We start from the raw sequence: 13,381 nt of genomic DNA, 5'->3' as shown, positions 1-13,381 counted from the left end.
GGCAAAAAAAAACCCAAACAACTTAACATATACTATTATTTAAGAGACATTTGCAATATAGTTTATGTTTTGCCTTCTAGTTTAATTTAAAAAAGTAAAAGATGCCAAAAATATTGTAACCATACAAATGGTCTTGAAAAAAAAAAATAAAATCAAGTGAGTTACAGAGAAATCTGGAGTTTATAAACATGCTTTAAGCATAACAGTCAGAAATTTAATATATGCCTGCCAGGAAGGAGCAGTTTCATATGACAAGTCTGGCAGCTGTACCACAAGTACAACATCAAATTGTGCAAGTGCCACACCTAACCTAAGTGGGCCAATGTTAAGCTACAGGAGCAGCCAAGCAGAACTTTAAATTGCAGAACCTACTCTTAGCTAAAGTATTCCACCCCACTCCCCACATCCCTTAAAAAAACGGGCTAGTACAACTCTCTTTCTAGGATAGGGCTACATATGTATGAATTCGTATTATAAAATTCTGTTTTTCAGAAGTTTGTCTAACCATGGCATAATATAGTACTGACACTTTGAAAATATATTAGCTGACATTATTGTTAGGTAACTTAAAAGCCTATGTCATACAGTATTCACATCGCTTAATTTTTATTTTCTACTTTGTCTCCTTATGCTGTTTAAATAGAGATGGAACGAGTGGTATCTGCAAAAAGCCGGAACGCTTATCCCTTTAAATGCAAGCGGATACACCGCCCTTTTACAGGTCAACAGCACTTCCTAACGTGGCCCAAAAGAGAGCGAGCCAAAAAAAAACAATCAAGCCGAGCAGGAACTTTTATTCCGGGGAAGGGAACTGCGGCGCTCGCCTTATCCCGAGGAGCGAAGCCGGAGCGGCGGGAACGCGGCCCCGGCCCCCGCCCTCACCGGCCCCTCCTGCTCCGCCCTCACCTGCTGCACGCCCGCCGCTCCCGGGTACAGGTCCACCACCAGCAGCAAGGGCACATGGACGTTCTTGCCGCTGAAGAGCCGGGGAGCTGTGGGGGGTCAGAGACAAGCCGTGTTAGCGACCGGCGGCGGGCGGGGAAGGGCTGGGCAGGGCGGCCGGGCCGCCCGCGCCTTACCGCTCTGCCGGGCCGCCAGCTCCAGCAGGTCGCTCAGGGTCTGCACCAGTGTCTCCAGCCGCTTCCTCTCCTGGACGTTTTGGAGCCGGACGACCAGCTTCCTCAGGGCTTGTTCGTCCCTCGCCGCCGCCTGCCCTTCCTCAGGGCCGGCGCTGGCCATGGCCGACCCACTGCCCTCCGCGGCGGGCGCCTCACTCCATCGGCCGGCCACCGCGGCCGGCGGGGCAGAGGGATGGGCGGCGCGGGCCCGTCCCGCCGCCGCGCTGCGCTGCGCTGCCACAACCGCCCGCCGCGCCGCCCGGCGTCACCCGGCCGCTTCCAGCCGCCCGCTGCGCTGCCCCGGCCCCGCCGCGCTGCCGCTGCCCCGGCCCCGGCCCCGGCCCCTCCCGCCGCGCCGCTGCGGGGACGCGGCCGCGGCGAGTGGCCAGCCCCCGCGGGCGGGCCCCGCTATTGCCCCTAGGGGGCGCCCCCGTCACTGGCGCAAGGGTCTAGCGGAGAGGCCAGGCGCGCTGGCCGCTTGCCCCTTTCCGATGATTGACAACACAGCTGCCCAATAGAGTCGCAGAACTGGAGCCTCGGTTCCGCCTCGCCGTGCTTTCTGCGATATAAAAGGGCCAGACCAGTAGAGCGGGCTGTGGTAGTGGGGTAGCTGGGCCCTGGGGGTCTAATCAGCTTTCTCTTTTGGGCGTTCTTCAGGAAGAAAACATAGGTATATAGTGCTCTGCTGGGTATATATAGTGCAAAAAAAAAAGCTGTAGCCGATGTATGTTGCCAGCGAGCAGCTCCCTGAGGCGGGAAGGTGCCTCCTTGCCTCAGGTGGTGTTTGGGGTTGTGCCAGCCCGTCCCCGTGTGGTGGGTCTGTGGGGGCCGGGGGAGCAGGGCCTGGGCTCCTCAGGCTGCTGCGTGGCAGCTGAGGTGAAGCTGTGGCTCACCTCGCCTGAGGCAGACGTGTGCTCTCTGCTCCTGAGCGCTTCGACCTTGGGGATTCAGGTCTGTGAGTTTGTTTAACCTTTGTTGTACTTAGAAGTCAACTTCCCTTCCAAGCCTTGGATTGCTGTTTGGAGATAAGGTTTTCTTGCTGTGTGGATGCATTACTTCATTTGTGGTTGATGCAATCTTCCTGAGGTCTGGCAGTATTGCTGGTAGCTCTGTTGCCCTTCTAAGACAGTGATGTGTGGGTAAGAGATTAGCAATCACTTTTAAAAATAATTCTTGATTAGAAAGGTACTATCAGTAGAATATGTTGCATAAAGAACTTGCATATACTTTTCAAATACAGATTACTAATGAAGGGAATAAACTCTTTACTTGAACTAGACTTTTGTTAGACAAATATGTTTTGGAGGATAATGGTAGGATTATGGATTTAGTTGAAGCTTTTGCTTAGATTGTAATGTTTGGTTGATAGAGATGCATAATGTTCATTAAGTAGCTGACTTACAGGTCACTAATTTATTTCTCAAACTTTAAGAAACAGTGTTTAGTAATGCCTACAAAGCCACATGGTTCTGGATAAACTGATCGGTTGGTGTATTGGTCTTAGAGCTTGTATGTTGCACTTGTCTTCATTAAGTGTTTCTTAGGTTTTTTTGCACAAAGAAACGATGGTTTTGGCATCCCAATTATAGTCTGTTAACTAGGACTGCACTTCTTAAATGGTGAGCTAGTTTCTTCCTCTCTGAAGCACTGAAAAACAAGTATGAAAGTGAGATGGCTTAATATCTATAGTGACTCATAGCTTGAGATATAATGCATTCCACACATCTGGATTAAAGCAAAAAATATTATAATTAAATTGATTAGTTTCACTTGAAATATATTTATTTCTGCAGAAGCAGTAATTCAAGCCCAAAGAAAAACTTATTTTCTAGATTTAAAGCCTCATCGCTGGCATCTTGAAGTACTGACAAGATTCTTTTACCTTGAAAATAGCATGAATGCAAATATAGTCTTTCAGCTTATATCAGTAATCAGGTTTCTTCAGTACCTGCAAAGCTGTAGCCATTACCAGACTTCAGCAAAAGATTTTTTTTTTTTTTTTAAGGTCAGTCTTCATAGTTTAAATAGTTGGGAAATGCCAATTGTAAGTTACATATGGTAATATTGATAAAGTCATATTAATACAACTTTCAAATCTTGATCTTAAAGTGAATTTATGGCTGTTTTGTACACTTAGCAGAGCAGCTGTACTGCTGCTCTGGACTTCCTTGCATTGTGGCTTATATAAGAATACACCTGTACAAGTTATGTATTAGAGTTTCAGTGAATATAAGTGGAAAATTATGGATTCCTTTAAGGAAGATTGGGGACCAGGACTTTTTCCTGAAATAGGTTGAGTTTTCTAACTGTGTGCTAGATGCAGACCACTTCAGATTATGTATATGGTGGTTTCTGTTTTGCTGCTTTTAGAGCCTTTTCTGTGTTCATTCTTTTCTGGTTAACTTTGTCCCAACCGTCAGCTGTTGAGCAAACTTAAGGCCAAGGTATTAGATAAATGGAAAGAGAAAGCAATGATTAGAGCGAAAATGCAGTCTTGATTTATAATTTATAAGTGTTTCTTTTCTGAATTAAGTAAAGGTGGCCTGTCCACCTGGTCCAATCAAGGATTATTTGCCAATTCCTGTAACTGATGTCCTTGTTGCTGAAATGTGCATTACGATTTTGAGTCCCTTATCCTAACATACTATCAGATCTCTCTGGTCAACATCCTCCATCTGTTCCCAGGGGCTTAGCTCAGCCGATTTTGTCATGAGACTGGTTAACTTTACCCCACTAGTGGGGGATGGTGGAAAACTTTATTAACAACTTTACAATATGATTACATGTATACAACTATTTACAGATGGAGATTGCATCAAACACAAAAATGGTGCACAATCCTCTTGAGGACTTTGGAATCACCAACTCTGTACCACAGTCTTTCCCTCTCTGCATACTGGCATCTCCCCCATCTCAGATCCACTGCGTGGCCACGGTGGTTCCAGTCTGAAGCTGCACGTTGACACGGACTGATGACCATTGTGACTGCCATTGCCTTGCACCTTCCCTGATGGGCATATGATGGACCATCTTAACAGATCTGTCATCATTGTGACCACAGGTGATGGTTCTTACCCACGTGTCCTGACTGGGCAATGTCAGCCACAAAATGGTCAGACCATGCTCTCTGGTGTAGGCACTCCCACTCCTCAGGCGCCTACAGATCCCAACATCGTAATGCATCACTTACAGGAACATTAATGAGATGGTACAGTTAACACAGGACTATACTTGACTACCTTCAAATACACCAGAGGTGACAAGTCAGACAGTCCCACCCTCCAGAACTGTCAGACTGTGCCCAACTTAGCCTGTGGACAAGGCCTTGGGCAATTGACAGGTGATACCAATGCCATTATTTTATATCACCTGGAGAGTACTATTAAGTGGTTGGTGAAGTCGCTTGATAGGGAGGAAGTAACCATAATTCCCACTGGGGCAAAGGCTAGGTTAGTTACCCTGAAGGGCATCCAGCAGGACCGTGTGGAGGTATGGCACTCGGCAGCTGAGCCCAGTTAGTAACTATGATCCTGTCTTGAGAGTCATAGTTATTCCTGCCTAGTCTGAAGACTTTTCAGTTTCTTAAGAAATTTCAACTGCAATTTCTTCAGCATATCCTAGTTAGGCATCAAGGGGTTTCATTACCACCCTACCTCACTTGCTGATCCTTAAATTCCAGATGACTTTCACTTCTAAGTACTTGTGTTCTCTTGACCTTTCCTTTTCATGTTTTTTTATGAAATCTGCCAGACTTCTGTAGCAGCTGGTTTGGTTTTGAGGCTGGGTGCTTTGAGTGTAAAGGAGTTATTTCCCCTTTTTGTTTTTAATGAGATTGGTAACTACCTATCAAGTTTGGACTGCTCTGTATTTGTTCTCTTAGACTCAGGTGAGACTACTAATACTCATTAAGTAACACATAATCTCTGGTATGTGACCATATAGACAGCTATAAAGATATAACACGAGATACTAACATAGCAGAGATGAATCAATTGTTCTGTCTGGTAATGTATGAGAACAGATGTCTAGCTCCAGCTTTTACATTACTGTATCACAACTGGAAAATGGCATGACATCAGAGATCCCTGGAGTTGTGACATACTTGTTCAAATGAACTGGGTCCTTACTGCTTGGTGGTGGCATTATCAATGAGATTCCTACTGGTTTAGGCTACCCTGCACTTTCTTTTCTGCCGTACCTTACAAACAACTTGAAATAACATGGAGCTATATAGAATATTAAACTATCCTGGTTTGGGTTGGAATAGTTAATGTTTCTTCTTAGTATCTAGAATAGTGCTATGTTTTGGATTTGGTATGAGAATAATGCTGATAATACACTGATATTTTCAATTGTTGCTGAGACTTCAAGGACTCTCCAACTCCCCATGTCCTGCCCCTGTGTAGGTGCATAAGAAGCTGGGAGGGAGCACAGCCAGAGTACCAGACCCAAATTGGCAAATGAAATATTCCATATCGTGTAATGTCATGCTCAGTAGATAAAGGAGGGGTGGCTGGGAAGGAGGGGGTTCTTTCTTGCTTCCAGGACTGTGACTGTGGGATCTTGGTATTTTGGCATTGCTGGCCGGGTATCAGTCAGTGGGTGGTGAGCACTTGCATTGTGCATTGCCCATTTATACTTTCTGTTATTATTTTATTACCATTATTAAACCATATTTATCTCAACCCACAAGTCCCCTCCAATTCCCTCCTGCATTCCCACGCCAGGGAGGGTGAGCAAGTGGCAGTGTGGTGTTTGGCTGCAGACTGGGTTCAAACCATGACATAAACATAACTTGAAGACTGAGATTTGGCTTGTAGAGAGAATATAGAAGAATGTGAATGTTTGGGTTTTGCCTTGATCATTGTAATTTTAACTCTCATATGCTAGGAAGTCTTTGACATTAGTCACCTAATTTCAGTGAAAAAATAGCAGCCTGATCACACTGAGTGTTTTTCTTGTACAGAACATGAAATGAGGCTACCATTGAACACATTTTGTTAAAGATGGGTCTTAGTGTTCAGAACATCGTTAGCACACACTCTCTTATTGTAATGGCTGTATGAATATTGGTGTCTGACCACATGTACTTGGTACAATCACTTCTGCATTATGCTTGGTTTCATCACCTGTGTATGTAACAGGCTTTTCGCAGCATTATGCAATATAGACACTGAGCAGTCAAATCTGTATTTACTACTTCAAGACTCCTCAGTTATTTTTTTTTGCTAGTAAGTAGTACCAAGATGATATCTTACCTGTTGTTTTTCACATGGCTGACAGATGTCCCTGTGGAAGGCACAAGAGACAGTGAAAGCAAATTATACAAATGCATGAGTTTAGATGGCACTATAAACAAAAAACCATGATCAGAGTTGTATTATGTTTGCATGGCAAGCTTTTGGTAGCAGGCGGGGCTACAAGGGTGGATTCTGTGAGAAGCTGCTAGAAGCTTCTACCATGTCCAATAGAGCCAATGCCAGCCTGCTCCAAGATGGACCCACTGCTGGCCAAGACTGAGCCCATCAGTGATGGTGGTAGTGCCTCTGTGATAACCTGTTTAAGAAAGGGGAAAAAAAACTTGTGCAACAGCAATTGCAGCTGGAGAGAGGAGTGGGAATATGTGAGAGAAGCAACCCTTCAGACACCAAAGTCAGCGAAGGAGAGTTTGGAGATGCTCCAGGTACCAGAGCAGAGATTCCCCTGCAGCCCAGGGTGAAGACCACAGTGAGGCAGGCTGTGCCCCTGCACCCGTGGAGGTCCATGGTGGAGCAGATCTCTGCCTGCAGCCCGGGGAGGACCCCATGCCGGAGCAGGTGGATGTGCCCAAAGGAGGCTGTGACCCCGTGGGAGGCCCACGCTGGAGCAGGCTCCTGGCAGGACCTGTGACCCATGGGGAGAAGAACCCACACTGGAGCACGTTTTCTGGCAAGACTTATGACCCTGTGTGGGATCCACGCTGGAGCAGTCTGTTCCTGAAGGACTGCACCCCATAGAAGGGACCCACACTGGAGCTGTTAGTGAAGAACTGCAGCCTGTGGGAAGGACCTGTGTTGGAGAAGCTCACGGAGGACTGACTCCCCTGGGAGGGACCCCACGCTGGGGCAGGGGAAGAGTGTGAGGAGTCTTCTCCCCGAGGAAGAAGGAGCAGCAGAGACAACATGTGATGAGCTGACCACAATCCCCATTCCCTATCCCCCTGTGCAGCTCAGGGACAGAGAGGAGGTAGAGAAAATCAAGAGTGAAGTTGAGCCCAGGAAGAAGGGAGCAGTGGAGGGAAGGTGTTTTAAGATTTAGGGTTTTTTTCTCTTTACCCTACTCTGATTTGATTGGCAATAAATTAAGTTAATTCTCTTAGTTGAGTCTGTTTTGCCCACACTGGTAACTGCTGAGTGATCTCCCTGTCCTTATCTTGAAGCATGAACCTTGCATTATATTTTCTCTTCCCTGTCCAGTTGAGGGGGGAGTGATAGACTGGTGTTGGGTACCTGGTGTCTAGCCAGGGTCAACCCACCACAGTCCTTTTTGGCACCCATCACATTAGTCTTACCTGAAACCACAGATGTCTGATATCTTCAGTGTGTATCTTTTACTAGCCTTTATAGTAAGTGTAGGGTAGTTGTAATATCCCTGCCCCTTCCATCCTGTTGTGTACAGCTGACATGCTGTCCAGGATCATTTGTAGCTCCTTGAGTAAATAATTTGTAGCAACTGTAGATTGCTGAGCTAGATGGCTTGGGGCCTGGGTTAATATTTCCTCCTCTTTCCACTTGTGTTGGTAAAGAACAAAAAACTATATTAGTGCTTGAGGTGGCTGAACTGATAAAGGAACTGTCTTCTTGAGATCCAGGCATCTCAAGCCTGAAACTTGCAACATGGCTCCCAAACTTAATTCCTTTGCAGGTGGAAGACCGCTTGGAGGGGATGCCAACTTCTGCTAAGTCACCATGAGTCTGGGAGAGTTTGCTTAAAGTCTTCTGCACTGTGGTAATTAGTTAAACCAGAGGAGAATGGAAAGAACAAGATGGTCCTGGTAAGTATCTATGTTGTACAGTTTTCCTATATTTTCCTAGGAAAATCTGCTGAAGATATCAGTAATATCTGTAGAAGAGATTAGGGGTTTTTGACTGAGCAGTCTTGTCTTGATGACTGGCAGAGAGGTTGAGCTCTGATAGTAAAGTGTAGTTGTCTGGATGGCTTGCTTATCAGAGCATTGGAAAAGAGGCAAAGGACTTTGCCTCTGGAGCACCTCTAATATTTTTTCTGTTCTGGAAGTTTTATATTTCTGTGTTCTTCCTAAGGCTGCATCAGTGAGTGTGGATGGCTTGTCCTGCCTAACCATAAAGAAACACAGCAAAGGGCCACCCCCATCTTTAACTGGTTTAAACAATTTGTTCTCTTTCTCTCTTGGGGCCCAGTGTTTTTCTTTCACTTCTGCCCTCTATCAGCCATAGCTTGTGTTTTATCCACGTTTTGAAAAGAGTGTGTTCCCACAACACATGTCCAGGTTTCTTGGCTGAGCGGTGCCTGAACTTCTCAGTGCTGTGTTTTCCTCTGCCTAGAAATACTCTGAGTAACTTTCCCCTAAGCTGAATAGCTGTTAGCAGGCATCTCTGACAGATGGTGGTTCTTCAGCTAGTTGTTACTGCTAGGGTCTTTTCAAAGTGCTTTACTCCACGGCTATAGCTTTCAAGCTGGTCCATTTCTTAAACCCCTCCTTGAAATCTGGAAATAAATTGGCTGGAGATTTTCTATTACACCGTTCACTTGATCCCATTAGTGCCTATGGTAGCTAGATCTTTTAGGGTTGTTTTGGTGACGTTTGTCTCTTCACTAAGGCCAATGACTGTCTACAACATGTTAGTCGATTTCTTTGCATCCCTCTGCAGCCATTTCTCAGGATGGTGGTATCCTGTGTATATGAAATTCTGTGTAATCTGTGAACTCGTAGATTCACAGTGAGCTTATGTGGTGCTAACTCCTAAATTGCAGCCCTTTGTGCTGCTGTAAAGTAAGTGGTTTTCTGTAAAGGCTGGAAAACATAACCCCCCTTTAACAGCACTTTTGGTGTTGTTATTCAGATTTTGAACCTTCCATCTGCTAGTTATGTAAATCTTGGGATTGTGAAGATATTTAAATTGTGAGCTTTTGGCGAGGTTTTAACAGAGCTTTTGTGATATTAGAAAGTGGAGATTCCAGTTTTGTCAGTACTTCTGGTTTAGCAGTTGCTACTCACAGATCAATTTTTAGTTAGATATATTTTAAAAAGTTGCCTGGATGCTCATACTGAGAATGTTGGACAACATCCATGGACTGCAGTTATTGATTGTGTATGCATTATGGCTGGGTTTGATAGAAGACTTTATGACACTTCTCCCTCTGAGTTTATGAACCAGTGTTCCACAGGAAATATGAGAGGTGTTCCTCATATCTGTTCCCATGACTTTTCAGGATCAGACTTCCAGCAAAGGCTAGGGTGGTGGATGTGTTCTCTCCATGGTGGGATGCACTGCTGATGGTCTCTAACTGGCAGAGTAATGAATGTGTGATGATGTTGGACCTTCTTTCTTTAAACTCCAGTCTTAATAGTAATTGATTCAACGAGTTCCTTCAATTCCAGGTAAGGAGTAACAATTTTGTCTGCACACAGGATTAGTTCAATTACTTGGTGACTAGCCTTTTTTGTCTAAGAACCCAGAGGATGTGAAATGGAGTTGATGGCTTCACCAAATTGATGAACACTACCCCCAGGGGATTATGCTGCTCTTTGACATGTTGAATCATGAATGCACGTGCTTTTCAATTTTTAGAGTGGTCAGCTGCAGTTATGTAGTCTCTTTGACTTTTAATAGCATTCTTACCCAAAGTAGTAACCGGTCAGGTACAATCTGTGTTAAGCTGAGATTTATTGATTAGTTGATTGATGTAGGAGGGAAAAAGATATAGCATTCAGGGGGAAGATAAGTCAGGCATGTATGTACACTGTTTTATCAGCCTGAAGAGCTTGGCTGGCTGGGCCAAAGGATTCTTGGTGAAGTGGGGCTTCCTGAACCTGGTAGGTGTCCTGCAGTTTTGACTTGATGTGCAGCAAGACAAATTCTGCTGTTCTCTGCACTTTTATAGTCTCTGGGGTTGCCAAGCTGAGTTCCTGCTGGAAGCTGACAGAGTTGCCAGGCCAAGTTCTCAGGGACAGCCATGCTCATACTGCAACCATGCTCAGCAAATCTGTCTCGTGCTGTGGGGACTGGATTTCTCACTTGGTGGGTTTGAACCCCCCTCTTTCTACTTGGACTCACCACAGCTTTTGTTGTAGTTGGTGTCTTCCTCTACCTTTCTGGACTGATTTTTCTCTGGTTCTGGGAGTCTGTAACTCTTTAGGGGTGGGAATGGAAGTAACCACACTGGTAGTGCATCTAGTGAGAGCTTGTTCACGTGGAATCCAGGCATTTGTCAGGCAGATTCCCCTCACTGTGTCAATGCATGGATGTGACTGAAAGGCTAATCCAGACTTTTAAGTGGGTCCATGAAATAAGATGCCTGAGATGCAGCTGGCCAGTTGCAGAAAAAAGCTTAACCACTGCAGCTGTAAATCCTTCTAAATATAACAAGAAACCAAGAAATATTTGTTGTCTCTTCTTTGTGGTATGGGTAATTTCCTGTAAGAAGCAAGTAGTCATTTCCCTATTCTTTTTGTAGATGAAGCAAGAACTGAAACAGTCAGGGAAGACTAGACTGGTGGAGATATTTTTTTTTTTGCATGTGAGCTTGAATTTAATTTTTCTTGTAAAATGGTCTGTCACAGACCAAAGTGTAACTGTTCATGTTGAGGCCATACTTCTGGACTGCTTAAGTCTAAGATGGTAGGTGTATAGCATGGGGAAAGTACTGCTCTGGCTTCTATTTCTTCCTCATTCTATGTGTTTGTGTGATGGGAAAGATTTGACCCTGAGTGCTCAGCCACTAGTCCAGCCTCAAGAAGTGTCAGCCGCCTCCTCGTAAGCCTTGTTGCTCTGGTCCTGTTCTTTGACCATGACTTCAACCTGTATGCCATGCCACATCTTACCTATCCCTTGTGAGAGCCTGCTGCTGCAGTTCCTCCTCAGCTAGTGCGACTTGTAACACTTAGCAGTGAAGCACTTCTGTCCCCTCTGTCCAACAGAGAGGTACCATATACACATGTAAAGTAGCTGATTTTAGCCATCCTTTTTATGCGTTTGGTTTAGTGGCCCTTCTTGTTACTAGCCCTCCTCACTCTTTAGAGAGGGGACTGTGGGGAATAGGAGTACCAAGAAGTATTAAATGTACTTGGTGTAAGTTTTCTGCCACTGTGTGTGTGGTGGTGGTTGCAACTTCTTGACTTAATGTAGCTTCCCAAAAGCTATGGGCCTGTATAAGCTGTACACTCTGTATTGGTTTCCATTGTAGCCTGACTAGTCAATACACCTCACTGCAACTGCCTGAAGGCCTTGTGATTTCTCAGATCTTATATTTCACGGTGTCAGCAGAAACAATATGTATCTTAGGTCTTGAAAGATGGAGTTGGTAATTGAATGAATTTGAGAGGCATCTTGCAGAAGCTATAAATGGGAGGGTCTGTAGGGGGTATACCAGGAAAACAACCTTCAAAGCAGACTAAAAGAAAATTGCATCACTAAGGCCCTATAACCATTTCCCTAAAATGGGAATTGTCTGTCTAATGTGGAATATAATAGTACTTTTCCCCCATCAGGCTGTTGTATAAAGTTTGTGGAAGTGGTACCACAAATACAGCAGATGAACTCTGGACAAAGACTAGCAAAACTAGCTTTTATTTGAGTGTAAAATAACATTTAAGTATAGATTTAAAGTCTAATCTAAAACCTAATTTTTCTTGAATAAATGTGTTCAATGCACTCTGATACTTTACAGCTAGGGACACCTGTAGTTGAAGTGCTTTGCCACTTGATGCTTTAGTATTGTATTACAGTTTGTATGATATAGTTGGTGTGAGGCTTACTAGCTTCAAGCAATTATCCCAGTGATTTTTGTTACTCTTACCACTTATCCTTTGGTGTTACTTGAATTTTGTACAGTGTTTAAAAAACAAACAAACAAAAAAACAAAACAAAGATTTGATTGCTTTATTTAAACAGTCTTATTAGAGTGTGCACAAATGACAAGGTTTCAGTCTGACTTGTTGCTCAGGAAATGGTAATGATGAGCTGCTCTTAATCATTCTGGAAGCTGTGCTGTTTTATTCCCAGTGAGCTCCCCCATCTTGCCAAGCAGAGCATTACTGACAATTTCATTCTTCCTCGACTGTCTCCAACATTTTTCTTATGAGACCGATAGCTGGGTTTACTGAGAATGCAATTTTATTTTTGTTCAGTCTTACTGGATATTGCCACTAGGTGTCCGCTGAGCATTATCATAGAATACCGGGTTGGAAGGGACCTCAAGGATCATCTGGTCCAAATTTTCTTGGCAACTTAGGTATACTTAACATTAATTGTTTTTTTTTCCTAGACTAAACTTTTTTTTCCTCTTGAAAATGATGCATACGGTAGTCTGGCAGACCCAATCATAGCAGTCGGTTTCAATATCTCATTCTCAGCTGGTGGCTTGCTAATACTAAAGAAAATTCCCATTACATATTGTTTGTGAGCAACACAAACTTGATTAAAGCATGGCAAAATGCCCTCTCAGAAAGATTCTGGGGGTTATAGGTTAGAAATAAGGATGAATTACCCTGGAGTCCCAAATGACAAAATGCAGTGCTAAAAATCAAGTCCCAGTTTGTGATATCCAGAAGATTTATAAAGACACGGGGCCAAAAAGCTATTGTCTGCATAATACAACTAATTTTTTTTTTTATTCCTGCTCCTTACAAATGTGGCTAAATGAGCTATTCTTTATTTTCTGATGATTGCATATGTCTATTCCCACTTCAGCTATTTCTCTTCTGCCTTTTTCATCTGGAATAGAAATTGTGATGTTGCTTGGATCCTCTTATTGGTTATTGTACCTTTACTGTATGAAATAGTTCTCTCGGCTTGTGTTACAGGTAGGTCTATGAACAGTTAATAGAAACTTACTGAGCATGTCCATGTCAGTAGAATCTGTTTTCAGGACTGGGCCACCAAACATCGTCAAGGACGAGGAGGACCTTCCCTGGCAGGAAAAGCTGAAGGAATATCTTCTGCCCAGAGAAAACAGTTGTGGGGGGACATAACAGCAGCCTGCCGATAAGTTTGAGGTGATGGAACCACTTTCTTTGGTGCATG

The 13,381-nt window shown here is 44.2% G+C and overlaps 1 protein-coding gene across 1 annotated transcript in view; it reads right to left on the bottom strand.

Annotated features, from left to right (window-relative positions):
- The window catches only part of LRRK2 (leucine rich repeat kinase 2), a 69,121-nt gene extending 67,718 nt beyond the window's left edge, over nucleotides 1-1,403 (bottom strand). The window contains exons 1-2 of the mRNA XM_032996283.2: nucleotides 1,080-1,403; nucleotides 907-992 (exon numbers count right to left, since the gene is read on the bottom strand). Coding sequence (XP_032852174.2) covers nucleotides 907-992; nucleotides 1,080-1,239 — 246 coding nt within the window. The 5' untranslated portion in view covers nucleotides 1,240-1,403. The remainder of the gene's footprint in view (nucleotides 1-906; nucleotides 993-1,079) is intronic.
- Between the last annotated feature and the right edge of the window lie 11,978 nt (nucleotides 1,404-13,381).

The sequence above is a fragment of the Tyto alba genome, unplaced genomic scaffold (genome assembly GCF_018691265.1).
Source record: "Tyto alba isolate M040663 unplaced genomic scaffold, T.alba_DEE_v4.0 Super-Scaffold_2, whole genome shotgun sequence".
NCBI classification, from domain to species: Eukaryota; Metazoa; Chordata; class Aves; order Strigiformes; family Tytonidae; genus Tyto; species Tyto alba.
This window is presented reverse-complemented; position numbering and strand designations above follow the sequence as displayed.